Source organism: Radiomyces spectabilis, assembly GCF_025331425.1.
Source record: "Radiomyces spectabilis strain NRRL 2753 chromosome Unknown BYT42scaffold_2, whole genome shotgun sequence".
Taxonomy (NCBI): Eukaryota; Fungi; Mucoromycota; class Mucoromycetes; order Mucorales; family Radiomycetaceae; genus Radiomyces; species Radiomyces spectabilis.
In genome coordinates this window covers 522,375-547,723 of record NW_026251927.1, presented here as the reverse complement: position 1 = coordinate 547,723, position 25,349 = coordinate 522,375, and the positions used below count along the sequence as shown (strand labels likewise).

Genomic DNA, 25,349 nt, shown 5'->3' with positions numbered 1-25,349 from the left:
ATTATGCGTTTGAAGGGCGGATCTGCTCAGAGTAGCGATGGATATCTTTTTTTATGTTGGGTAGGGAGGGTGGCAAAAAAATATTCTCATTTTGATGAGCCTAAAACGGATATGAGTAAAAGGGATAAACTTCAAGGGATGATTGAAAATAAATAAATAATAAATCAAGGGTCCCACAGACAATGAAGAATGCAGTATAATACCCTAAACCCCCTGACTGCTGTCAGTTTCCTTATTCAACAGAAATCAAACACCTAAACAATACCAGATTAAAAAAAAAAGGACTATGGCTATTAGCGGTCGATGATTAACCTCATTCCAAGGATGCAATTCAATTGATACGAAAAAAAAGCAAGTCATTGATCGTACTATTATGGATCAAGTCATAATTTGTTTCCTTTTTCTTACAGTGGGTGTTTCTTCCAAACCTATACTAGAGAAGGAGAATAGCTGTCAAGTACCGAAACCATGTCCAAAGAGACAGCTAATGACAAAACCAAGCCTGAAGAAGAACCCACTACACCATCTGCCACGGATTCTTCAACATCAGTCACACAAATAGAAGAAGAGATCAACAACATATGGCAGCAATACCAAGGATTGAATTTGCTTTCGCTGCCTATACCAGAACAAAGCAGCACTTTCTCAGCGTAAGTCACTCATGGCCAACAATAATACACACTCGTTTTTTTTGACACGCCATTGTCTTGCATAGTGAAATATTTTCCACTCAGAATAGTTTCTGTAAGTAAACATACAGCGAGAAATGGATGGCTTTTTGTTAATGACGATGCTGTGGCAGGTGCCTTTGACCCAGCAACCACCACCAAAGTACCCGAAGAACGTTCCGAGGCATCGTGTGACCCGCATGAGGATTACGACAGCGATTATTGGCAACAAGACTCCACGGTTTCGATGCAGTCAGGCTCCCGATACGCTATGTCGTCCAATGCCGACCTGTACGATCATGCTAGAGAGGATTTGCACAGCTCCGGGCGGTACCTTCGTTGTGCACCGTCCACCGAATCTCTCTTGGCTTTATTGGAAGCAAAACGGTTTCGCACACCCAGAGAATGCATGCAAAACGTTCCAGGCATCTCGCCAACATCCACAAAGGGAGAACCTTTCAGCAGCGAGCTACCACCACTCTCAGAATCCACGTCCAATGCTACGCTCGTCGCTGAAACCACGGAATCATTTTCCACCGATTACCCTGCATGGTCTGAAGCTGGCAGGATCGGTTTACCGTCGGCTCCACACATTCATGGTATTTTCGTCCAGTTAAAAAACGTGTACGGTTTTCAACAGGACAGTATGCGCAACATGTACGATCACCTTATGGTGATGCTGGATTCACGCGCTTCACGCATGTCTCTGAATTCCGCACTACTTACTTTGCACGCCGATTACATTGGAGGTCCCAATGCAAATTACAGAAAATGGTACTTTGCAGCTCAGTTGGATCTTGACGACGCGGTAGGAAGCCAACATGCAGCTACACGGGTTGCCGAGGAAACGTGTGACGAACTTGGCGACGATTCCGAACTTATTGAGGAACTCAAAGATGCGGAGGAAGGTTGGCGACTCATGATGGAACGTATGCCTGATAGCGAACGTGTTCGGCAATTGGCTCTGTGGTTACTCATATGGGCAGAAGCGTCCATGATACGGTTCTGTCCTGAAGCGCTGTGTTATATATTCAAATTAGCCGACGATCATTGGCACGCGCGAGCAAAAGACGTTACTGCACCGGAAGGCGAATTTCTCGACAGTGTGATTGTGCCTCTGTATACTTTTATCCGAGATCAAGCTTACCGACAAACACCCGACGGTAGCTACATAAAACGCGAGCGAGATCATGCGAGCATTATCGGTTACGATGATGTGAATCAACTTTTTTGGTATCCCGAGGCTATTGCACGGTTGCGCTTGAAAGACGGTAATCGGTTGATCGACTTGCCCTCCTCTCAACGATATCAGGCGTTGCCTCGTGTGGACTGGCCTAAAGCTTTTCAAAAGACATTTAAAGAGAAACGATCCTGGATGCACTTGGCGATCAATTTTACCCGTATTTGGATCATCCATATTGTGCCTTTCTGGTACTACATCAGTGCCAATGCTACGAGCCTGTACCTCAGCAGTGATAAAGCGATTGCCAGTAAAGAATTGGGAGTGAAGCTTTCTGTGGTAGCTTTAGGCGGCGCTCTTGCCACCCTGCTCATGACCATCGGTAGCTTTGCTGAATACTTGTATGTGCCCATGACATGGCACGGTGCTCGGCTGTTGACACGGCGGGTTCTGTTACTCCTCATCATTTTTGTGTTCAACGCAGGCCCTTCCGTATACTGTATCTATTTCGATCGGACAAGTCAGTTGTCTGTCGCAGTGGGTGTTCTTCAGTTGCTCATCAGTTTGTGTACAAGCATATCTTTTGCCATCATTCCACAAGCACAGTTGTTTGTTCATCACATCCAAAGCGATTCCCGAAAAACGCTCGCCAATCAGACATTTACAGCGAATTTCCCGCATTTGAAACGAATGGATCGGCTACTCTCCATTGGTCTCTGGTTCTGTGTTTTCAGCTGCAAATTGATCGAATCTTACTTTTTCCTCGCTCTGTCGTTCAAAGATCCTCTCGAAATTATGTCGCAAATGACCATTCAGAACTGTGAAGACTCCATCATTGGTTCTGCGCTCTGCACCCATATGCCTAACATCACTCTGGGGTTCATGCTGTTGATGGAACTGATTTTATTCTTCTTGGATACTTATCTATGGTACGTCATCTGGAATACCATCTTTTCAGTTGCGCGGTCGTTTTACCTTGGTATCTCTATCTGGACGCCTTGGCGAAATATCTTTTCACGATTACCGAAACGAATTTATGCCAAAGTGTTGGCGGCTTCTGAAATAGACGGTCGTCGCAAACCCAAAGTGCTGTGCTCACAGATATGGAACGCTATTGTTGTTTCCATGTATCGCGAACATTTACTATCGACGGACCATGTGGCTCGCTTACTGTTCCACCAGGTATAAAAAAAAACCCACAGCTGGATGGCCAAAAGTCATGGCTAATACTTACAGCATCCTTTTAGATACCAGTGACAGACGATGGAAAACACATTTTGCGATCGCCTACTTTTTTTCAGACGCAAGAAGATGCGGCTTTCAAGACCGAGTACTACCCAAAGCAGAGTGAAGCCGAGCGACGTATGCAGTTTTTCGCTCACAGTTTGACCACGCCCATGCCTGAACCCTTGCCTGTACCGAACATGCCAACCTTTACGGTGATGACGCCTCACTTTTCCGAAAAGATCATTCTATCATTACGCGAAATTATACGAGAAGAAGATAATAGCACGCGAATTACACTCTTGGAATATTTGAAACAGCTGCATGCCTTTGAGTGGGATAACTTTGTCAAGGACACCAAGGTCCTGGCCGACGAGAAATTGTTATCCGATCTGCTTGGCGAAGATGGTACGCAATCCGAAACCAAGAGTTCCAGCATGTCATCGGTGGGTACGCTTCCATTGAATAGCCAGCGATCCAAGGTGGACGATTTGCCGTTTTACTGTGTGGGATTCAAATCATCCGCGCCCGAAAATACCTTGCGCACGCGCATTTGGGCTTCATTGCGATCTCAGACTCTATACCGTACCATCACAGGCTTTATGAACTATCAAAATGCAATCAAGCTGCTTTACCGTGTGGAAAACGCCCATTTATTGTCCACCAAGATGAACGTGGAGCAACTTGAGGACGAGTTAAATCAGATGTCGGATCGCAAGTTCCGATTTTTACTAGCAATGCAACGCTACAAGGAAATGTCAAAGGACGACCGAGAAAATGTCGATTTTATCCTGAACGCTTATCCCAATCTTCAAATTGCTTATATCGAGAAAGAAACGGATCTCAATCAGGTCGACAAGGAAAAGGGGATATCAACGCGTTACTATTCCGTGCTTATTGACGGCTACTGTCCGATTCAAGCTGATGGTCAACGAACACCAAAGTACCGTGTGCGATTACCAGGAAATCCTATTCTTGGCGATGGCAAATCGGACAATCAGAACAATGCTCTCATCTTTTATCGCGGCGAATATTTGCAGTTAATCGACGCGAATCAAGACAATTATCTAGAGGAATGTTTGAAGATCCGCAACGTTCTGGGAGAGTTTGAAAACTTGCATGGGACTGACAAGTCACCCTATACAGCCGACAGCGAATCCGTCGCCGCGCCTGTGGCTATTGTCGGCGCAAGAGAGTACATTTTCTCTGAAAACGTAGGCGTTCTCGGCGATGTAGCTGCAGGAAAAGAGCAAACCTTTGGAACGCTAACCCAACGAATTAATGCTACCATTGGCGGCAAGGTAAAGGATCGTGAGCTTGTGTTTGATTTGGAATACTCCATAACTCATTTTCTGTATCGTTGCATTGCATAGTTACATTACGGTCATCCAGATTTTCTTAACGCTGTTTTCATGACAACTCGTGGAGGGGTTAGCAAAGCGCAAAAGGGGTTGCACTTGAATGAAGACATTTACGCAGGCATGAATGCTTTTGAACGTGGTGGCCGTATCAAACACATTGAATACTACCAATGCGGTAAAGGTCGTGACCTGGGCTTTGGATCAGTACTGAACTTTGCGACGAAAATTGGCACCGGCATGGGTGAACAGATGCTTTCTCGAGAATACTACTACCTCGGCACCCAGTTACCGCTCGATCGTTTCCTGACATTTTATTATGCTCATCCCGGGTTCCATATCAACAATATCTTTATCATGTTGTCGGTGCATATGTTTATGCTTGTCCTCCTCTTCTTGGGGGCATTAGGTCAACCACTGACGGTGTGCGAGACGGACAACGATGGCATAGGAAATCATCCGGATGGCTGTTACAATTTGATGGCTGTGCTTAGCTGGTTAAAGCGTGTGGTGATCTCCATTTTTGTCATTTTCTTTGCCTCGTTCTTGCCGCTGTTTCTCCAAGAATTCACGGAACGCGGATTCTTAAGGGCGATCACGCGTTTTTGCAAGCATATTCTTTCGTTTTCGCCATTTTTCGAGATCTTTGCCACGCAAACGTATGCCCATTCCATTCTCAGCAACCTCAGTTTTGGCGGTGCCAGATACATTGCCACCGGTCGTGGATTCGCCATCTCGCGTCTGCCGTTTAGTACCTTATACAGCCGTTTTGCAGACAGCAGTATGTACACTGGTGCGCGCAGTGCACTGATTCTGCTATTCGGATCGCTGGTGGTATGGGTGCCACATCTGGCTTACTTTTGGATTACCACAATTGCTCTTGTACTGTCACCGTTTTTATTCAACCCACACCAATTTTCCCTATCCAACTTTCTGCTCGATTATCGCGATTTCTTGCGCTGGCTTTCTAGAGGAAATGGTAAATCGCACGCCAATTCATGGATCGGGTATTGTCGCTTTATTCGTATGCGGACCACTGGCGTCAAGTCGAAGCAGTTGGGCAATCCATCAGAAATAAGCAACCCGCCAAAACAACCACGAGCTCAGTTTACGGTGGTTTTCTTTTCCGAAATCTTTATGCCGTTTTGTATTGCTGTGATTTCCATGATGGCCTATTTATTTACACACAGCTTTGACGCTTCTCACCCAGAGCAACCCATACGTCAACCTCAAGGGCTTATTCGTATTGGCATTATCGCCGTGGGGCCCATTATTCTGAATGCAAGTGTACTAATTGGCCTGTTTGTTGTGTCGCTTCTGTTGGGATCACCTGCTGCGTATTGTTGTCGTGTGAAGTTCGGCGCTACAATTGCCAGTGTCGCACATGGATGGGCAGTGGTCAACTTTTTCGCTTTTGTCGAGCTTCTCTATTATCTGGAAAACTGGCATTTTTCGAGCGTGATTCTAGGAATGATCGCAGTGGATGCAGTACAAAAACTCATTTTCAAGGTGATAACTGTATGCTTTTTGACGCGTGAATTGCAGCAAGACCAAAGCAACCTCAGCTGGTGGACCGGTCGTTGGTATGGTCGAGGTGTAAGTATTGACGTTATTGGAGCGAGACACAAAAAAACCAAGCAACTGACTTAATCATCTGCTGTGTAGCTTGGAAAGTACGCATTTTCTCAACCATTGAGGGAATTTGTATGCAAAGTGGTAGAGATGAGCTTATTCACAACGGACTGCATCTTGGGTCATGTTATTTTCTTTGCTCTCTTTCCGTTATGTCTGATCCCTGGTATCGACAAATGGCATTCTCTCATTCTATTCTGGCTTCGTCCGAGCCAGCAGATCCGGCCACCTATCTTCTCAGCAAGTCAACGGAAACGAAGAAGAAGAATATGTATCATCTATGGCTGTCTGCTTACCTGTTTGATGCTGATCTTCGTTGCCTTGTTCGCCGTTCCCGCCATACTTGGCCCCACCATGCCATTTTAACATCCTCTTTGTTGCCTTTTTCGATTATTTATTCTTTTACCATAATGATCAATATTGCTATCCTATCAGACCGCTTTTTCGTTTACCTGCAGAAACAAGCATCAAGCGTTTACCTTGTATAAATCGAACCACTCAACTGCACAAATCATCGAATTCGGTAAATTAACGTTATTGGGGAGGGATTGCCGACAAAGGTTACGTGAAAATCTTTTATACTACAATGCAATTGCTATGTGATGTGGATATATATAATATAAACAGTCTACAGAAATCCTACGGGCACATGTAAATGATGCGGTCTTTAAATTTGACTGTTCAAAAACTTACCCGTATATGACCGAATAAATCCGGGTTGGGTTCGCCAGAGATGTTAAATTATCTAGGCGCCCGAAAAGAAAAAAAATTCACTCCTCATCCTCCTCTTCCTCCTGATCGTTCGCGGAACGAGTGAAAATTTCCGGTCGTCCCCGTCCTGCGACTCCTTCCAGCACAATGGAACGCATATTCCTGGCGGCGTTGACGTCTCTGTCCCAGAATTGTTTGCATTGATCACACTGCAGAACCTTGTGGAGAGTCGCACCCAGTTGTCGACTTCGGACATTCTTCAATGTTTTTTGCCCGCAGAAGGAGCAGACCTAGAGTAACTGGTTAGCACAAATCATCACATAATAATTCTTTTTTCGTACCTTGGACGTGTTATATTCGTTGACTTTGAGCAACACCAAACGCCCTTCGAGCTCTGCTCTCTTCAGAACCTGGGACAACTTTCCCGACAAACCGCTAATCTTGCCTTTCATCGTAACAGGGAAACCAGCATTTCCCAGTCCAACAACAGGGAGTGTCCAATCATTCGCTATAGGGCTTTTTCGCCATTTTCTATGCACGGATTCTTAGTTCTTTCCTTCCGATTGCGATTTTATTTGCCAAAAAAAAAAAAAAAAAAAAAAAAAAAAACTTACTCATTTCGGACAATCTCCATTGAGGACTGTAAACATCGTTGCTGCTCTGCCAATTGGCGAGCCTTCTGCGCCGCGGCAACCTGTCCGTACTTCTTTCCACCCGTGACGAAAACGTTGGCCAGTTCACTTAACGATTGTTGTTCCTTGACATAGCGCCGAAATCGGAGCTTGGTGAATCTTTGGTCGTAAAATGAGAGAAGGCGCCCCATGGTCGTAAGCATACTGGCGATGAACAGTCTGGCTGCTTGCAAATTCGTAATTTTCGACGTGGCAATGCTTTGCTCCAGCTCCGACACCTGGGAACGCATTTTCCAATTCTGTATACAGATTGTCGAATGCTTGTATTGAGTTTTGGTGTAGAATTCCACCGTCGAGAATCTCCGAATTTCATGGGGTGGTGAATCCGGGACCGCATCGCCATCGTTCGGGGCAAATGTCCCGCCATCGGAAGCTACGAAGACGTCTGTCATTCCTGGATCTGCTCCCCATACACGAAGGTAGGGGAGTTCCCAAATGGCAAAGTCATTATCCTCGAGGTCAGGTAAGGTCTCATCGGATCGTCTGGTACGAAAAAAGTGCACATTGCAACCATATCCGTCTGTGGAGACCATGTCGGCGAAATTGGTGCCACTAAGGATGAATCAACGTTCGATAAAGTTAGAGAATACAAGTGTGCAACGACAATATTTCAGAAACTTACCTGCCAGCCCGAACTTTTGCCAAATCGAAAGCGTAGTCAAAACAGTTCAGTATACCTTTCGTAGGAATTTCGGCAGATAGGAGGATACTCCGCAAGATCGGCTCTGTAATGGTGATGAACTTGCGCGTGAACGTGGGGACAGGCAGCAGCTTGAACAGCCTTTGCTGGTTCACTATAAAATTCAGATCTGGTACAAAGCAATTTTCGCGGGTGACGGTGGCGTTATTAGGCGGATCGAGGTAAGCAATGGAATTTCGGATGCGGCCTCTTGTTTCTTCGATAAACAGGTTTACATTGTTGCGAGAATCTTCCGACAAGGTTATTCCATTAGGAACGGCGAACACCGTTTGCTCGTTGATGGCTTTGACAACTGTCCTGCATAACCGGCCACGACGTCTTTTTCCAAGAACTCTACTTTCTTGCAGTTGCCTGAGAACGGAATGCACGAACGGGGTTGTCGCTTCAGTTTGCACGTCTCCTGCATTGTCGATCTGGCCATGGTTGTAAGCGTCGAAATACTGGTTGACTTTGTGCATAATTTTCAGGAAATGCTGAGGAGTGTGAGTGATGCTTGCCAACGTAAGTTGATGCCGATATTCATGCAAATCTTCATCGATCGCTTCAGAAATGCGTGATACAGCTGTGTCGACTCTGTCGTGGAGCTCCGTTGCAATGCCCGTCTTCGGTGTCGTACCTCTATGGGTTTCTGTCGCAAAATGATCGTATATATGACGAGCCAATTTGGACCATTGTGCCTTTGACAACTCCTATGAGTGTATGGCAGAGTTTTGGTTAGTTAGCTAATACATCCGCTGTATGTTCCCTTATTCTGTCCATACCGGCAAAAGCTCCCGAAATCGTAGCGTCAAGTACGCAATATATCGAGATTCGAAGTTTTCAATAACATTGTTGGCAAAAGTCACTGCCATGTTCTTCGCTGTGATTGTAAGTACTCCGGATTCCATTGATGCACTTGCGGGAATTGCATGTCCACCCGAGGGAAAGTCTTGTAGATATTGTTCATACGCCCGGGCGAGCTCTTGTTTTGGAAAGTGGCGGTTCTTGGAGCTGATTGGCCGATTCAAGAGCAATTGGAAGACGGAGTAAAAGAACGTTTGATGGAACAGCATTGGCGACAGTGGATCGTCGGTAGGGAGCTTGTGGTGGAGATAATATGTCGTAAAAAGAGTTGCTTTGAGCATCAAAACTCGGTTAAAGTCTACAATATTCTCGATTTGCTGTATCAGGCGCTGCTTTTCCTCCGCAGGAAGCTTGATCAAAGTAGAAAGGCGACATTTTCGAACGAACTGCTCGAGTTGAGCACCGAGAGTTTCACGGTTTTGTGCCCTCTTGGATGGCTTGTGGTATGGGCAAATTTTCATTCGACTTGATGCGTGTGGATTCTCGCGCAAGAAATCTGGGCACAGTTTGGAACAGCTTCCACACTTGCGGTTGATTGGATCGTGATGGCCTTCCAAACGCTCCTTTTTGGCGGATGCTTTCTTCGACTTCTCTTCCGCCGTTTGCTTGCGTTTTCGCTTTGAGCCTATGAATAAAAACGTTAGCACAGTTAGAAAAAAGAGAGAGAAATTTTCAAGTAGCCTACCAGATACCGCCTTCTTTTTGCGTTCAGGGCATAACGCCGATCGGGCATTGGCATGACCAGTTTGACCACATCTTGTACACACGACTATCCAAAATAAGAAAGGATGTTAACGTCAAATCTGAAATAGAGATGTCCCAATTGATTCTCACCCTGATCCCGACTGTTCTCTATGTTCCACGCTTTCCATCTCTTCTTGTAGCGGATGACTTCTGGAAACAAGCGAGCCTCGTAAAGTTGACGTAGTTGCATTTCTGAAAACTCGTCCTCCGCAGCATTTTCTTCGATGGAGCCGTCATCCGAATAGAAATCACCATCGTCTTCAGTATTGGAGACTGAACTCAGATCGGGATCTATGGGTGCGCGGCTTGAAGACGCCATGGCATCATTAAAAGAGAGAAAGAAAAAGAGAGAAGAGTCAAGTTGACAGCAAAAAAAAGGTGCATGAATTTTTTATATGCCTTTCACGGCGCAGTTTGAACAGTGTGTTTCATGGAGAAGCGCATGGCTAAAGACAACAATGGCAAAGAAATTGATGATGACAGATAATCAATTAACCGTATTGTGTGTTTTTCCTGACATTTACCACATAGTCTCTTCTCGCTGCGAGGTATGCGTCACAATACGAGTCCCCATCTTGTAAGCCTCGACTACCCACGAATCGTGAAAAGGAACGGGTTGTTCAACGGGTGTCATCTTTTCTTGCTCACGTGAGGTATCTTTTTTTTTCACCACCACCAATCATGAGCTTTCTGTCTTTCGCTTGCTGACACAGTTTAAGAAGCTCATGGAGGAAAAACGATCATCGTATGAATTGAGCATGGAATCCAAATAACGTCAGATGCAATCTCGCACATCTGCCAAGGGCCTCTGTTATGCGATCTCCAATACCCCGGCTTGACAAACCCTCTCCGTCACATGAGAGGATTTGAATAAGACAGACTTCAAAGCTGCGCTTCGTCAATATTCTAACGATCAACTCGAGCTTACTCATCTTGCCTCAGAAGCTGCCCCCACACAGAACGCATGGCTCCGACTGTGGAAGGACCTCCCATGTGCAAGAATTGATCCATACATTTTCAGCGGCAGACCAACATCATTTCTGAATAAAGTCACCAATGCTACAGTGCTGTACTGCATGTGATCGATATCCGTAATCCGCCTCAGGGACGTGAACGAATACGCATGATTATTCCTAATAGAGCTTTATAATTTTAATAATGTTGGTTACAATGAATCTAATCTATAAAAACTTTGAGGGAAAATTTTTCGCCATTCGTCATCAATCGCCTTGTCTTTCACAGTATGCTGGTATGTAATATTGATTCGTGGCCAAGTTACATTATTTATGGCGGTTCTTGAGACTTCAACAGCTGTGAAATGGCCATCCTTCAGCTGAAAGACTAACGGAAGGCGTCTGCATATACCAGGGCTGGTGGTGAAAGGAACAAAAAGCTCGCAGGTTTCTCCGAAGACGGCTATTGGCATTTTCAATGTTTCGGCTGCTAATTGCGCACAGTCAGGGGCATAGAACCAAGCGTCTGAGGGGGCACGCTCATCGTAGTTATCCAATACTTCCAGCATGTGTGCTGGGATGTACAGTGAAGCTTCCCGGAAAATCGTAGACCTCATTTTTCGAATTTGTCCCGCATAGAAAGCTTGACCAACGTCCATTTCTCCTCATCGCCAAGGGTAGCAGCAGCAACAGCTCTGAATCCACAATGTCCGTCAGATTTTACTTGGTGAACATCGGTGATATTTTGGACACCAATATCCCTTTTGATATCTGCACAAATGTAAGATATACTGATACTAAAGAAAAAGAAAATAACACTTTAGATAACGCAAAATCACAATGCATACACTGGCTTTCACCTTTCGATTGAGGACTTCATTTGCAGATATGACGACTTCAGTCGCAGGTATGATTGATCTTGGCTCCTTAGCGGCATTGTAATCTTGATTTATGGATTTAGAAGACCATGTAATTGTTATTTTGATTGGCATTTCGAAGATAAGATACTCACTCTTTCTTGGTTAATTGAAGGGTTTTCAGTAGGGCTGTGTCGCTTTTGTGATAAAGTGACAGATACCTCGTCATTCACTTTGTTGCGCATAGCTTTTTCCATCTTCCTTGCCCGGAGTGTCGCCTCCTTTTCTGCAAATTCAGCCCTTGTTGGTAGCCTTGCTGTACCTGTTGGTCTGCCTTTTGTCTTTGGTTTGGCCGGGTACTTGAGCTGATTGGCTATCGTCTCTGTAGAGAGTTCAACAATGGCGTTCGTCACAAGCTGGTGTACATTGTCTCTCTCCTGTTGTGTTAAAGCTGCCTCGTAAATGGCTTCCAATTTATACAAGTCAGCAATAAAAAATGTCGATTCAACATTAGCAGATTTTGTCGTGCTTGTGGCGGGGAGGCCAGTAATCACTGCAAGAGAAGCTGCGGTCAATAAATGATAATACTACATGACAAGCTATCTTACCATCTTGATGCAAGTACCACCTTGGAGAAATGAGAGAGAGAGGAATGGTACTTCGGCCGGTCAGTATATGACAGCAGGGGAGACCGAAGTTTACCATACTGCTGCACCAGTTACACTCATCAGTAATCACGGGGATACATCGTTGGTCAATGGCGAGCTCGTCAGCCTTGAGTAGTTCTTGCTTGATTTTCGCGATGGCAAAGAGAGATATTTCATTAAAAAGAGGAAGAAGCTGCTCCATATGGCCCTTTGCTACATGGTAATCGATTTTGGCGCATTCTCGGGTAAACTCGATAGCGGCATCTTCCACCTATCAGAAAAGGTAAACTACAAAGTTCGTACTCAAACAATCAATACATATACCTTCACTGACATCCATCGGTGAATAGCTTCGCAAGTTGCTTGTATACTACCAGCTCGCTGTATTTGGCTCTTCATGGCAGAATGAATGCTTTCGACTCGCTGCGTTGTAGTTGCACCCAAATGGAAAAGTTTGTGGACGTAACAACCGACCCATTTTTCTTTTATCTCAAGCTTACTAATCCGTGATATATCAGTATAGTACATAATGGCACCCAGCTTCGCATGCACTAACCTGTGGAGATATTTCATGAGAGTGTCTTGCTTATCCAGTTTTCCTTTAGTAGCTTCTATCTTTACTTGAAATGAATTGGTCTTCCATAAAAATTTAGATACAGTAAATTATCAGCAAAATCGTAGTAATTCGAGCAAAAGCTTACATTAACCGATTCCGCATCATCACGCAGCGATGGTGTATTGATGCTTTGACTTTCTATGTGTGCATCTAAAGGGTATGTGAGCAGATGTAGCTTTATGATGTGGCAAGCTGAAGAAATTTACCTTTCTGAAGCAATTTAACAGCGTTTTCATACTTCCGATATGCGTCATCAAATTGCTTCAAAGTCTTGCAGCTTATCATCTGGTCTACAGCATTCATAAATTCTTCCATGTCATCTTCAAAATCGAAATGTTGCAAGGCGTGCTTCCTGAAGTTCTGCTTGATGTGCCAACTACAGAGTATCTTGCTGTTTGTCGGGAAGGTCACATCGAGAGCGTACATAAGTGCTTTATCTTCATCAGTAACAAGGACTCCGGGATTGACCTCCTTGAATACAAATTCGCATAGCTGCGATGCCACCCAAGTATACATTTCTTTGCTTTCGTTGGAGACGTAAGCAGAAGCCACGAGGAAAGTACGAAGGCGCTTGGAGTCACCGATATTGGAGACACCACAGATGTTCACCTATGTTTATGTAGATAGTGAGTATCACACAACAGCTATCAATTAGCTGAATGTTTATCTTACCAGTGGTAAACCAGCATTGTTGGTCTTGTACGTTGTATCTAGCAAAACTACCTCGCTGAAACGTTGAGCTTGGCTTATGGAGGTTTTGTGGCAAAAGAAAATGCAGTCTACTGTTTTCCTGACGTTTTGTATGAAACCAGGTACTGCTTCTCTTCCAAAAACTGCATGAGCTGCAACACCTTGTTGTTCATGTATGACGGGCACAGGTTGGCCTTGAGGTTGCCCAAATCCTTTTTAGTAACCTTTACGGATCCTTCCTTCAACCGGACGACTTCCATGATATCTCTAGGTTTTACGCCAGCTTTGAGCAAAACCTCCACAGTATCTTGAGTTTCATGCAACAATGAACGGTGCTGATGATAGACCCGGGCATCAGGAGCAAAAGGATGATTATGCTCGTCATGTATCTTGAGGATCGTCCAAGAATCGCTCCCAGCATAACGATATGCTTTGCAGTTCCATGGACAATCTGTTCGAAAACTGGTGCGGACACGTTTGCGTGATTCTTCAGTAACGTGATGGTTATTACGAAAGGCACCACCCGCGACACATTGTAATGTCAATGAACGTTTGTTGCTGTTCTTTGTTGAGACGGCAAAAGGGTACTGACGAGCAACATCGTTTACAGCAGCCTTCAAATCTTGGATAGTTTGGTAACTTTTTCCAATTAACGAATACATCTTTGAGTAGTAGGATTGCTGTCAGATAGAGATGGATGGGACAGAATAATAAACGGATGGAAACAGAAGCAAACCTGGTGTTATGCGCAATCAGGACAGGAGGATGGTGTTAAGTGCTTTCGCTAGACAAGAACAAGACAAGACAAGGAAGAACAATAAAAGGACCAGACAAGAAACAGGAACAAGGACAAGGTTCTGTACATATCAAGCAGTTTTATCTAATTAATACGAAAAAGGGTAGATTTAATAAGGCATATTTGTGGAAGGTATTGAATTGCTTAATTTAAGATATGACAATTCCGTTCATGCATGATAGGCAAAAAGAAGGTTGCTTCGTTACATGTAATACTAGGCATAGCATCATGAGTGTCGTATCCGTCATCATGAGTGTCGTGTGCATCACGTGAGTGTCGTGTACATCACGTGAATGGCATGAAATCTAGTGCCGGACTGTCGTGCCGGACTGTCGTGTCCGTAGGAAATCCGAACAACTAAAACAGTAAAACAAGTTATGTAATATACATGAAACAAGGGAGGGGGGAAGCAAAGGCGTATATGTAACAGATGCCGTGAAGGGGGATGAGATGCGTAGTATAATGTGACAAATCGCCATCTGTCTGAAGTTAACGTACTGGTTGGACCAGGTCTGGGCGATGAATCGTTCGAGATTCATCCAACACCTGATCACCATTGGCCAAGAAATCCCATCGTCTTCCGCTGTCTGGATATTGCAACCAGTTCTACAACCAAAAAAAGATAATATTTAGCATGTATTGATGTCGATCATTTCAACGAGCGAAAACCTACGGGAAGACAGGATCCCCACATGGTATCAAAGTTGGATACATCCTCTAATGGTAACTGATAAGCTTTCTTTCTTTGGACGACTGTTGTTTTTTTCCCTTTCATGGTCATACCTGGGCATAAGCAACTGCCATAGATACCGTCGTCCACACAATGAGCAAAGTTATCATGCTTATAACCGATATCGTTGAAAAAATGAACTTGCGTCTTGTTGAGATACAGACCGGCCGCTAAACTGTGGACGATGGCGTCACCCCAACGCTCGTAAAAGAAGTTGCCTGTTTGGTCGAGGTAATCAAAGTATTTCTGGTATCGTTCGTCTCGCCATAAATTAAGGCTGGCGATCTCAAAATTGGACCAGAAATGGCACATATTGTATCCTGCCTCGGGACTGCCGAAGAATCCGAGTAGAGTGGTGTTGATGTTGTTCTGATGAGCAAATCGAAGAGTGTGCTCCCATAAAGTGGGGATCGTCTCTGGTATCTCTTGCAGCGTGATTGTGAAACCATAAAGTTTGCCTTCGCGTTGCATGTATTCAAAAGGATCATAATCTAGATTGCAGTAAAACTGCACGCCAGGTTCAACACGCCTGTGTCGTATCTTGAATTAAACCATTTGATGTATGACGACGGATTTGTTTACTTTATATGCCTTACCAGTAATAATCATATTTTTGTAGCAAAGGATGTCGATAAAAAAAGCCGGAATTGAAGCGGCACATGTGACGGTAGGACAAGGAACCGCCATACATGATATTGCGATCAGCGTAATCTTGTAACTGCGACTGCATCAGTGTTTCATTGACAAACGATGGAACCGACCACATCTCCGAAGGTACGAGACCGAATTCAACTTTGGCGTCTGTCATTGATGAAATGGATCGAACGAATTTATCACTGAACGGCACGTCGTTGAGAAATACATAGGGATACTGGTACTTTCGGTTGAACCGGCTGTCATTTTTTCGAAATATGAATCAGTTTCAACCGTTTTTCAAATAATGGAACATCTTTTTGTTTTGGAGCCGATACTCACTCTTCAAATTCTCGCAAGGTACGCCGCATGGGTAATAGTTCATCGTTTCGGCATAAAACGACGATAACAGCATTCGCCTTTCTTGATTCATTGATACCGCCGTTCTTTGAGTGGGTGTCAATTGGTACTTGGAGTCCGTTACTCAGTTCGTCCTGTTGCGCCAGCGCTTGTCCTTCGACTTTTTGCTGAGAAGCGATAGACGAAGGTCTACCGGGTTGCGAGAGGAGATACATTGAACCTAAATACAAGGCTATGGCCCCAAAGAGGACCACCGCAAAGTATATGCTTCGTCTCATTCAGGAATTGGTATTTGTGTTTGAAGTGGGGAAAAAGAAGGTAAGATATATATATCCTCGCCGGGTCATCATTAGACACTGTTTTATAATCCAGGCGGCCAAAAACTCCGCTTGTCTGAGAGACATTCACCGATGTTTGGGCGATCCTTTCTTTTTTGGTCACACAAGATTCACTGATATGGTTATGTATTGAAAACGCTGGACTGTTTATTTGCGCAATGTACACCATTTCACAGTATTCGCGTTCATATTAGGCATATTGCCAAGGATGGCTGAAATTACAGCATCCTTTGTTTCAGTCGCCGCTTGGTTTTGCTTCACCAGTCATTGTTGCTTGCTCCAAGAACTGGCTATTGCCAAGCAATGTATAGTTTATTGGGCGTAATAAAAAGTTATTGAAGTTATATATGTGAGACGTTGGAAAATAGTAGGCTTTAACCATGTTTACCAGGGCAAGTGTGTCAGCGAAAATTTTTTCTTCTCCAAGCATCCCGACTGCTTGACAGCAAGCATGATATCATCCAGTGAGAATTTGACTTCCAGCTCGGTAAAATTTAATCCCTGAAATGCATGAGAAAAAGATCGCCCTCGTCAGGAGGCGTTCAATGAAAGTTGGACCAGGTAGGATATTAAGTAACCATAATATGATGGAGGGCTATAAAGGTCCTTCATGGAGGATGATAATTACATGTTACTACAGGATGAAATCAAATGACATCTTCCACATGACTTTTTTTTTCACACCAAATAAAAATGATAGGTTAACGTGTATCCAATACCATTGACGGTGACAAATGATTCGAGCAATGGTATGTCCTCCTTTTTAGCGAGATGGTCAAGCTTCTTGGCGTATCGCGTAACGGTCACAAGCAGCATTGCTGCATTAAGAACGCTCCAATCCACATTATCCCTTTTGTATTGCATTCCTTTATGCCATGTCCTGCTATATTTTATTATTATTTTGTGCTTGTGTTTTCGTAGTAACGGCTCACTATGATATTGGCACGGGAATGGCCGATATCACTGGCCCTGTTGCGGAGCTCAGTTTGATGGGTTATGCCAAGCAAGGTCAAGTAGGGGAAGGTCTATTACAACGGCTGTATGCACGAACGTACATTATATCTGACGGTAGCAAGCGAATCGTGTTTGTCAATACGGATACTCAGTCTATGGGCGACATCATCAAAATGCGGGTGGTTAACAAATTGCAATCACGATTTGGCAATGAGTTATACAATGTGGACAATGTCATGATCTCAAGTACGCATTCACACAGTGGCGTGGCTGGTTATCTCCAACACGGTAAAGGACTAAAGAATGCATCCATGAAAATCAATATCGGATGGAAAAGAAAGGGACTCATAGGTTTATTTCAGCACTGTATGAATTGCCCTCTTGGGGCTGGCTGGAAGAAGTGTCAAAGCCACTTATTAAAGGCATCGTGCGATCCATTACGCGAGCACACGATAATCTATGCAAGGGCGATGTGCGAATAAGCATGGACGAACTTTTCGATACAAACATCAATCGATCTCCAGCAGCTTATTTACTCAACCCTGTCGAAGAACGCCGGCAATACACATATGATGTGGATAAGTTGATGACTGTCTTGGGTTTCCGAACCGACAGCGGTACTGATCTGGGGTTGATCAGCTGGTATGTAAAGATGATATACTCAATATGACATGTCATTATTTTTAGTTGATTCGGTATATGCAGGTTTGCAGTTCATGGTGTCACGGTGAATAATACCAACCGACTAGTGAACGGCGACAATAAAGGCTATGCGTCATATGTCACAGAGAAGCATTTTCAGAAAGATCAAGATCCTCGCTTTGTTGCTGCATTTGCCCAATCCAATGAAGGCGACGTCAGTCCTCATACCCTTGGTGCTTTCTGCTCAGGAACAGAGATCCCATGCGATGGTTCCTATGCCAACAAGTGTCCTTTTCGATCAAGATGCATTGGACGGTAACTGATGACTCATGAGACAAGCGAAATGTCTTCAAGTTGGTTCTAAATGATTAAAAAGAGGTCCAGGATGGGAAATGGGCCATTACGAAACGAACCGTATTATTGGACAAAATCAGGCTACGAAAGCTATAGAGTTATTTCGTCAACAACGCGATATGCCCACTTACGTTAGTGGTGTGATCGATTTCCGGCATCAATACTGGGATATCACCAAGGCAACAGTCCGCACTACAGACGGTGATCTTGTCCATCCTTGTCTCCCAGCCATGGTAAGTCTTGCCTCTCTTCGTGCTACGCTGTAAAAGTATTTATGCATCATCCTTGTAGGGCTATGGATTTGGTAAAGATTTGAATGAAATTAGTCGACGTATATGACCTGATGTGTAAAACTGTTTCCATACAGCGGCCGGCACCACCGATGGACCTGCTGTGCGAGGATTATATCAGGTTAGCTTATTTGTGTCTTTATATGTTTGTCCGTTTATGCTCACCTGATCCTTAGAATATGACCAAGGGTACTTTACTTTGGGGTACGCTGGCCCACTTGTTGCGATGGCCATCACAACAGCAAAAGCTGTGCCACGCTCCGAAACCTATCATCCTCAATACTGGGGAAATGACATATCCATTCGAATGGCAACCGCACATTCTGGATATCCAACTTTTGCGAATTGGTTCTGTATTTATTATCGGTGTGCCCGCAGAATTTACGACTATGAGTGGAAGGCGGTTACGGAACGCAGTGCAAAAGACTTTGTGCGAATATGGAATTTGTGATACTGTCGTCATTCTTTCTGGCCCAGCGAATGGATATTCTGTATGGTCTCTTTGTAGTATTTGCCCAACGATCTTATACTGATCAGTGCTGTACTTTATTTAGTCTTACGTTGCCACTTTTGAAGAGTATCAAATGCAACGTTTCGAGGGTGCAGCGGTATGTTCCCTCCTTTTTCTCCCATCGAGATTATTGTCTGACTCGCTAAACCTTGATTCAAGACGGCTTATGGTCCACATACGCTACAAGCCTATGTAGACGCTTTCAAGACTCTCGCAAAGTCCATGGCACTGGAGGATCCGTCTATGATCCAGAGCGAAAAGTTTAGAGATTTTACTCCACAGGCATTCAACTTTGTAACAAGGCATGGTGCAGATCGGCCGAAACTTTTTCATCATTTCGGAGACATTGTGTCCGATGTCGATGTGCAGTATAATAGACGCTTGAACCAAACCGTATCAGCTACGTTTGTGGCCGGTAACCCGAGAAATAATGTTTTACACGAAGGAACCTTTTTAACGGTGGAACGAAAAACACCGCAAGGAACATGGTCCGTTGTTCGAACCGACAATGACTATGATACAAGGTTCTTTTTTTCGGCTTTCCATGCTTGAGGAAAAAGACAGTGTCAGTTAACCAGCCATTTTAGGTTTCGATGGCGTTACACGAGCAAGTTGTTCGGACAATCGGAAGCAACAATCGAGTGGGACATCCACGAGCACACAGAACGTAAGTACAATTGAGCTTGGCATCGATCGATGAGAACCCTGGGAATACTAACTGTATATATCCAGCCGGAACATACCGATTAGTCTATTACGGACATAACAAAGAATCGCTGAAAAGGTAAAGCTTTGAAAGATATACAATGAAAATCTTCTCACTGAGATATCGCGTGATAGGACGATTCGACCTCACAGCGGCCAATCTTCTGAATTCACCGTCTATTAACCGTCGTTATAAATTAAGAACATACAGCGTGCATGTTTATCGATACCCAAGTAAAACTAAATCGGTTAAATTACGGCAAAGATAAATAAAATTGAGGAAACAGCATCAACTGATATTCGTGCAAGGAATAATTCCCAAGAGCGAGTGCTGTGTCATTGTGTGACAGATAATGCATTGCAATTTAGCGCAGTTGGTCGCATAAAAACTATTTTTAAAAAACAGAACGCTGGCAACGAGATCATCGCCAAAGTAGTCTATTTCTCAATTTGGCAAAGTGACCAAAAAAAGACAAACATGCTGATCATTACTCAATGACGCATGGCTTAGGTTCTGTGACAAGTTTTAAGGTTTGCAAATAACGAGAACAAAATTAAATCCTTTTACCGGCGAATGCAGTTTTGTAGCTAAATAACGTAGTGTTTGTCGTGATTATCATAAAGAGTAATTTGAAACAGAAAAAGGAAACAGTAAATAAAAACGCAGAAAGCAAAAGCAGAAAAATCAACTAGAGATATTTAAAAACAAGTAAAGCAACAAATAATGCGTATAATACAGAAGGAAAGGAAATATCTTATAATGTCTCTTGGTTTAAAGAGCTGTCCACAGAATGCTTGATAAAATACAAAGGGCGGAGAGGGTAGTGTAGCCGGCAGGAGTAAGGGAGACCGCGGAACCGGTGGGCGGCTGAGAGGTATCGGCTTCTGCAGTTGCCTGGTTGCCATCGACGCTTCCACCTGATCCTTTGGCAGCAGCAATACCGACCCGGTTTTTACCCATGTCAAATACAAGATAAGAGCTTCGTAAAACGGAGTCACCAATAAGGATCATTTCGGAACCTTGGGATTGGCCACCCGAGGGTGCGGTAGGTGCAATACCAAACATACAGGCGCGAGCCTCTTCAGGTGTGTCGGCATCAAGAGGAATCACCATATCGGCAATAGGTACGGACAATGTCACGGGATTGTTGGTCACTTTACCAGTAGGAGACATGAAAAGTTGGAATGAACTTCCAGTAGAAGCAGCTTTACAATCGACGACGTAAGTGCCCGATTGGCGGTCCAACGCGAAGCCTCGACGACCGACCAAGGCTTCAAGAATTTGGTTGGCCATATCCATGGGCAGATAAGTCAACGTGGTGCCGGTATCCAAAATAAATGCTCCAATATCTCGCAGTGGGAATGACATATCTTTGACCTTGTCACCGCCCTTCAAAGCAAATCCTTGACCGTGAACCATCCAGTAAAAGTAACCATTGGTATTGGATCGACCATCTCGGCGAGAGCGATGCGATGGCACAAGCGAAGCCACAGGAAGATAGGTGAGATTGCCCGTATATTTCGTATCGTCGACGCCTCCAAAGATCACTTCTCCTGCCCATCCTTCTTCGCTAGCACGGTTCATGTACACCGAAAAGACAGGATTGGCAATAATGTTCTTATCCATAAGGTTGAATACGAACGGGTTGTACGGGGCTTCACCGCGAGTGACCCCGGCCGTCAACTGGGGATAGCCAAGACCGAGGATACCATTCGCTTGCACCTCGCTATCGTCGGTTTCACCACCTTGAGCCCCTTGCACAGTGAGGATGTCGCTGGTCGTACTCGCCAATCCAAACTGCTGATCGGGTACCGTAGCGCCGGCGACGGTAACTGTATCGGTAGCATAGGTACCGTTGACATTGCCAATACCGTAGGTAATGCCGAATGGTTGATCCAGCGATTTGAAAGTGGATGACTTGCTTGCGTCAAAATTGGTAAAGGGGCAAGTTTTGCTAGGACACTCCGTTGAAGGGACCCACAAATCCGCACTAAGACAATAGTTTCATCATTAGACGTCTATTCATAGGTGATTTCCTTTCTGGGCTAGTTGTACGATTGTACAACATTATGCCATTGCCAAGCATGCGTTCGAAAAGTACCTTCCCGTATCAAGTGTCACCGTAAAATTCTGCGGGGGTGTACCAACGCCGACTTGAATGAGATATTGTGAACCTTCGTCGTTGTAAAGCGAAGTCTGAAACGGATCTCGTTTATTGAGAGTGTTGCTTCGGCGTTGTCGTGCTGTGAGCATATCGGTTTTACGCGGTTTACGGATGATGGGAACGCGCACGAGTCCGTTGTCGGCAGCAGCATTATGATTTACTGGAGAGGCGAGAGACGCAGTTGCCAAGGCTGCGAGGAGCAGACCAATGGAGGAGGTGATGTGCATGTTAGGGAGCGGAGGGAAGGAAAAAAGAAGAAGCTAGGAAAAACGAGCAGCTTTTCAAGCTCCAGCTTCATAAATAGTCTGAGTATTTATTTTATTTACAGACATTTTTCACCACTATCGGTAAATCTATAGTGCGTTTTCCCCGTCAAGAAGCTTCTTCTTTCCTGCTTTTCTCGTGATGATGCGATGTCGTAGGTGTGCTGAGTTGCTTCGCCAAAGCCCGACAAGGTTTCGGTGCGGAAATTCTGTGGACAAGAAGGTGCCAAGACTCCACATGCACCAATGCGTAATTGATTACACCCATTATAGAATATACGGTAGTATCTTTTCGCCGGACATGGACACAATGTGATGAGAGAAAAACGAACCAATGGAGACGGGCAAAAAAACTCAGGACAATGGCTTGTTTTGCGCACGGTCCTTGCTTGCCATGAAAAAAAAGATTCCCCTTATTCATCATTCTGCAGCCTGACTATCAATTATCCCTGCGAATGATTGGTTGGACAGTCTCCCATGGTCATATTTATCAGGAAAAATGGCGGTTTCAGCAAGGGACAACCGACATCAATATCAACAGTAATAGACGTCATTGTCCTTGGCATCACTGCTGCCATGGAAAGAAAATACTGCGCCGATGATTTAACCGAGGATAGAAAAAGGAGTCCCGGTGTCGAAAAATCAATCATTGTTTTGGCATCGGTATTCCAAAATGTAATATGTATGCAAAATGTTTATCGAAAAACGTTATGTCACAGGAATCATTTTCTTTCAAATTACAGTCCATGGACTTGTGTAATTTTCTATTAATGTGAAACATAGTAATGTGCTGGCATGTCGCGATGGTTTCAAGCCAAGTCAACAATTGCCTTAAACGGGGCATGACGAAAGTGTTTTCTCCTTTCTTCCGTTTCTAGGCTCATTTAATTCGCAGATATGACAAAGGCGAAAAAGTTTAAAATATCTACTTATCAGAAGGAAGTTCTGCGGCCATGACCCATCCGTGACATAATTAGAAATTTAAAACGGCGCAAAATGAGGACAACTCAGCTACGCGTCCAAACCGGTGCTTCACTGAATCGAGATTCAGTAACACTAAAGAAATTCTTTCATTATTAGACACAGCATACTTGTTGTTATGGAAAATGACAGATGTTGTAGTAGTTTATCCCCGAGTTCTGTAATATGTTTAAAACCAGCTCAGCTTGCATTTGACAGATTTGCCTGCAAAAATACAACGACCAGGACCCTGCACTTCCAAGACCAGTCCCCTGTTATGTCATGTTTGATAAAACGTGAATTATGTTCTTTGATAGTAAAATAAAATATCCGTAAAATACAAGTACACTCAGGATCCATTATTGAAAATTATAGACGAGCGACGTCACCAGGACGGCCACCATGGTTGCAGCAGACCAAGAAGCCGACAAGAAAACAGCAGCGGAAGCGGGTACGGAAACTCCTGGCGTTGGTCGAGCATGATCGGTAGGTCGGGCAGGGTCGACAGGAATGGAGGAACGAGCCTCGGAAGGATCACTGACGATGTCCAAGCCAGTGGCGGGTGCAATACCCACGCGGTGATTCTTCATATCGTAGACTTGGTAAGCCGATCGCAGCACACTTTCGCCAATAATCCAGTCTACGTCTGTTCCGGCGAGCATAGGAGCAATGCCAAAGTAACATTGTTTGGCAGTCGCCAGTATGTCACTGTCGACGGGAATGACTAGTTCTTTTGCTGTTACTGTAATCTTGACGGGTGTTTTGGATGGCTGGCTAGACGATGTGGAAAAGGTGAATTCCATTTTGTTGGTCTGTTGTGCTACGTCACAGCCGACCGCATAAGCGCTATTCAAAGGATCGAAACGCGTGGGCGTCTTGGAATTCTTTGTAAATTCCTTGACAATGGCATCAGTGATAGTTTTAGGTCCGTATGTAAGCGTAGTGCCAGTGTCAAGAATAAAGGGTTCCAGTTGGGTAAATTGTTGGTTGAAGCCCGCGGTCTGACCGTCTTGAGTAACGATGCTAATTCCCTGACCGGGCGCAGTCCAGTAAGCGTATATACCACCGGCAGCGTTGGCTCGGCTGTTAAGATTCGCCGTAGCCGCATAACCTGACAGATCATACGAGACTACGGGAACGTATGTCAACTGTCCCGTGAATTTTGTGGTGTCGACACCGCCAATAATCATTTCTCCACCGTAACCAAACTTGTATCGGCTGCCCAAGTAAATGGAAAAGACAGGTTCCGTAATCGCATTGTTTTCGACAAGACTGAACATGAAAGTCGTCGTATTGGGCATCGTAATGCCAGGCACTGGGAATCCCAGACCGAGAATACCGTTGGATTGCTGATCAGAAGAAACGCCGAGAATATCTTTTGTATATTTCGCAAGACCAATAGGTTGGTTTGCCTGAGAAAGAGTACCAACGGTGATGGTATCAAGAGCATAGGTACCGGTGGCTTCACCAATACCGTAAGTGATCTCGAAAGGTTGACTTGTCGGCTTGTACGTAGATGACTTGGCGTGATCGAATCGCTTATAGGGGCAAATAATTGACGAGCAATCCGACGAAGGTACCCAGAGATCAAAGCTATCGCACAAAAATTATTTAGTGATCATTCACTCACAAGCACCGGTAACGGCTAGTTTCTTTGTTATGGTATTCCGAGTTTTTACCTTCCAGTATCCAGGGTGACATTGAATTTTTGAGGTGGGGTACCGATACCGACTTCAATCACATATTCACGACCCCATTCGTTTAATAAAGGCACGGTCGTCTTATCGCGCTTTAAAAGGGCTGATCTGTGAACACCGGTCACACCAGTGGTTGGTACTCGTTGTAATGGCAAACGAATAAAGCCATTTTTTTGAGGTGGAGGTAGAGAGGCAGCATTAGTAGCTGATATAACTAGGGCTATGACCGAAGCAATAGCGATTAAGCGCATTGGGAAAGGTAAGTTTATGTAATGGGATATCTACAGAGTAGTCAACCAAGGAGAGATCGCAAAGAGAAAAGGAAAAAGGAAAATGCAGAAAAGCGGTATATAAGTAAGCAAATCAAAGAGGGAAATGAACGAAATAAAACAAGGCTGTGGCAATAAAAAAGAAGAATAAGAAAATGTAATAAGGT

At 44.4% G+C, this 25,349-nt stretch overlaps 8 protein-coding genes across 8 annotated transcripts; 2 read left to right on the top strand and 6 right to left on the bottom strand.

Moving 5' to 3' along the window:
* Positions 1-468: 468 nt before the first annotated feature.
* BYT42DRAFT_591741 (glucan synthase) lies at positions 469-6,428 on the top strand (the record flags this gene model as incomplete). The annotated part of the gene is given in 7 exon segments (XM_051570566.1): positions 469-549; position 650; positions 803-1,220; positions 1,236-3,030; positions 3,096-4,373; positions 4,446-6,026; positions 6,096-6,428. 7 exon segments carry the CDS (start codon positions 469-471, stop codon positions 6,426-6,428), a joined length of 5,487 nt encoding a protein of 1,828 aa, XP_051426933.1.
* Positions 6,429-7,206: 778 nt separating this feature from the next.
* Positions 7,207-8,263, bottom strand: BYT42DRAFT_178017 (uncharacterized protein). Its single transcript, XM_051562397.1, has one exon. It carries the CDS (start codon positions 7,996-7,998, stop codon positions 7,384-7,386), a length of 615 nt encoding a protein of 204 aa, XP_051426932.1. The 5' UTR covers positions 7,999-8,263; the 3' UTR covers positions 7,207-7,383.
* A 3,199-nt stretch (positions 8,264-11,462) lies between these two features.
* Positions 11,463-12,843, bottom strand: BYT42DRAFT_177816 (uncharacterized protein). Its single transcript, XM_051562396.1, has 5 exons — positions 12,766-12,843; positions 12,534-12,704; positions 12,171-12,480; positions 11,718-12,115; positions 11,463-11,648 (listed from the first exon to the last, which is right to left on the bottom strand). The coding sequence occupies exons 2-5, from the start codon at positions 12,606-12,608 to the stop codon at positions 11,562-11,564; spliced, it is 870 nt and encodes a 289-aa protein (XP_051426931.1). The 5' UTR covers positions 12,609-12,704; positions 12,766-12,843; the 3' UTR covers positions 11,463-11,561.
* A 1,007-nt stretch (positions 12,844-13,850) lies between these two features.
* BYT42DRAFT_481825 (uncharacterized protein) lies at positions 13,851-14,177 on the bottom strand (the record flags this gene model as incomplete). The annotated part of the gene is made up of 1 exon (XM_051563692.1): positions 13,851-14,177. A coding segment is annotated over one exon (327 nt), but the record flags the coding sequence as incomplete, so codon positions are not given.
* A 348-nt stretch (positions 14,178-14,525) lies between these two features.
* On the bottom strand, positions 14,526-16,437 carry BYT42DRAFT_177797 (glycolipid 2-alpha-mannosyltransferase-domain-containing protein). The gene is made up of 5 exons (XM_051562395.1): positions 16,017-16,437; positions 15,638-15,934; positions 15,095-15,570; positions 14,985-15,028; positions 14,526-14,917 (listed from the first exon to the last, which is right to left on the bottom strand). The coding sequence occupies exons 1-5, from the start codon at positions 16,310-16,312 to the stop codon at positions 14,801-14,803; spliced, it is 1,230 nt and encodes a 409-aa protein (XP_051426929.1). The 5' UTR covers positions 16,313-16,437; the 3' UTR covers positions 14,526-14,800.
* Positions 16,438-17,757: 1,320 nt separating this feature from the next.
* On the top strand, positions 17,758-20,202 carry BYT42DRAFT_555124 (Neutral/alkaline nonlysosomal ceramidase). Its single transcript, XM_051566639.1, has 11 exons — positions 17,758-17,968; positions 18,032-18,283; positions 18,345-18,555; positions 18,614-18,626; positions 18,690-18,733; positions 18,789-19,103; positions 19,167-19,220; positions 19,283-19,647; positions 19,711-19,790; positions 19,856-19,907; positions 19,964-20,202. The coding sequence occupies exons 1-11, from the start codon at positions 17,811-17,813 to the stop codon at positions 20,010-20,012; spliced, it is 1,593 nt and encodes a 530-aa protein (XP_051426928.1). The 5' UTR covers positions 17,758-17,810; the 3' UTR covers positions 20,013-20,202.
* Positions 20,203-20,212: 10 nt separating this feature from the next.
* On the bottom strand, positions 20,213-22,338 carry BYT42DRAFT_555111 (aspartic peptidase domain-containing protein). The gene is made up of 2 exons (XM_051566637.1): positions 21,931-22,338; positions 20,213-21,819 (listed from the first exon to the last, which is right to left on the bottom strand). Exons 1-2 carry the CDS (start codon positions 22,218-22,220, stop codon positions 20,601-20,603), a joined length of 1,509 nt encoding a protein of 502 aa, XP_051426927.1. The 5' UTR covers positions 22,221-22,338; the 3' UTR covers positions 20,213-20,600.
* Positions 22,339-23,575: 1,237 nt separating this feature from the next.
* On the bottom strand, positions 23,576-25,164 carry BYT42DRAFT_542619 (aspartic peptidase domain-containing protein; the record flags this gene model as incomplete). The annotated part of the gene is made up of 2 exons (XM_051565625.1): positions 23,576-24,809; positions 24,896-25,164. 2 exons carry the CDS (start codon positions 25,162-25,164, stop codon positions 23,576-23,578), a joined length of 1,503 nt encoding a protein of 500 aa, XP_051426926.1.
* Positions 25,165-25,349: the final 185 nt, after the last annotated feature.

Bases quoted from the DNA above. Each gene is read 5' to 3' on its own strand.
- BYT42DRAFT_178017 (XM_051562397.1), bottom strand. From the start codon at position 7,998: ATGGTCTCCACAGACGGATATGGTTGCAATGTGCACTTTTTTCGTACC.
- BYT42DRAFT_555124 (XM_051566639.1), top strand. From the start codon at position 17,811: ATGGACGAACTTTTCGATACAAACATCAATCGATCTCCAGCAGCTTAT. The intron at 17,969-18,031 runs GTATGTAAAGAT...CGGTATATGCAG, and splicing joins GATCTGGGGTTGATCAGCTG to GTTTGCAGTTCATGGTGTCA. The intron at 19,908-19,963 runs GTAAAGCTTTGA...ATCGCGTGATAG, and splicing joins AACAAAGAATCGCTGAAAAG to GACGATTCGACCTCACAGCG.
- BYT42DRAFT_177797 (XM_051562395.1), bottom strand. From the start codon at position 16,312: ATGAGACGAAGCATATACTTTGCGGTGGTCCTCTTTGGGGCCATAGCC. The intron at 15,571-15,637 runs GTAAGGCATATA...GATACGACACAG, and splicing joins CAAAAATATGATTATTACTG to GCGTGTTGAACCTGGCGTGC. The intron at 14,918-14,984 runs GTAGGTTTTCGC...TTTTGGTTGTAG, and splicing joins TGTGGGGATCCTGTCTTCCC to AACTGGTTGCAATATCCAGA.
- BYT42DRAFT_555111 (XM_051566637.1), bottom strand. From the start codon at position 22,220: ATGCACATCACCTCCTCCATTGGTCTGCTCCTCGCAGCCTTGGCAACT. The intron at 21,820-21,930 runs GTACTTTTCGAA...CTATTGTCTTAG, and splicing joins GTGACACTTGATACGGGAAG to TGCGGATTTGTGGGTCCCTT.
- BYT42DRAFT_177816 (XM_051562396.1), bottom strand. From the start codon at position 12,608: ATGAAGAGCCAAATACAGCGAGCTGGTAGTATACAAGCAACTTGCGAA. The intron at 12,116-12,170 runs GTAAGATAGCTT...CTTCTCTTGCAG, and splicing joins GTGGTACTTGCATCAAGATG to TGATTACTGGCCTCCCCGCC. The intron at 11,649-11,717 runs GTGAGTATCTTA...CCATAAATCAAG, and splicing joins CTTCAATTAACCAAGAAAGA to ATTACAATGCCGCTAAGGAG.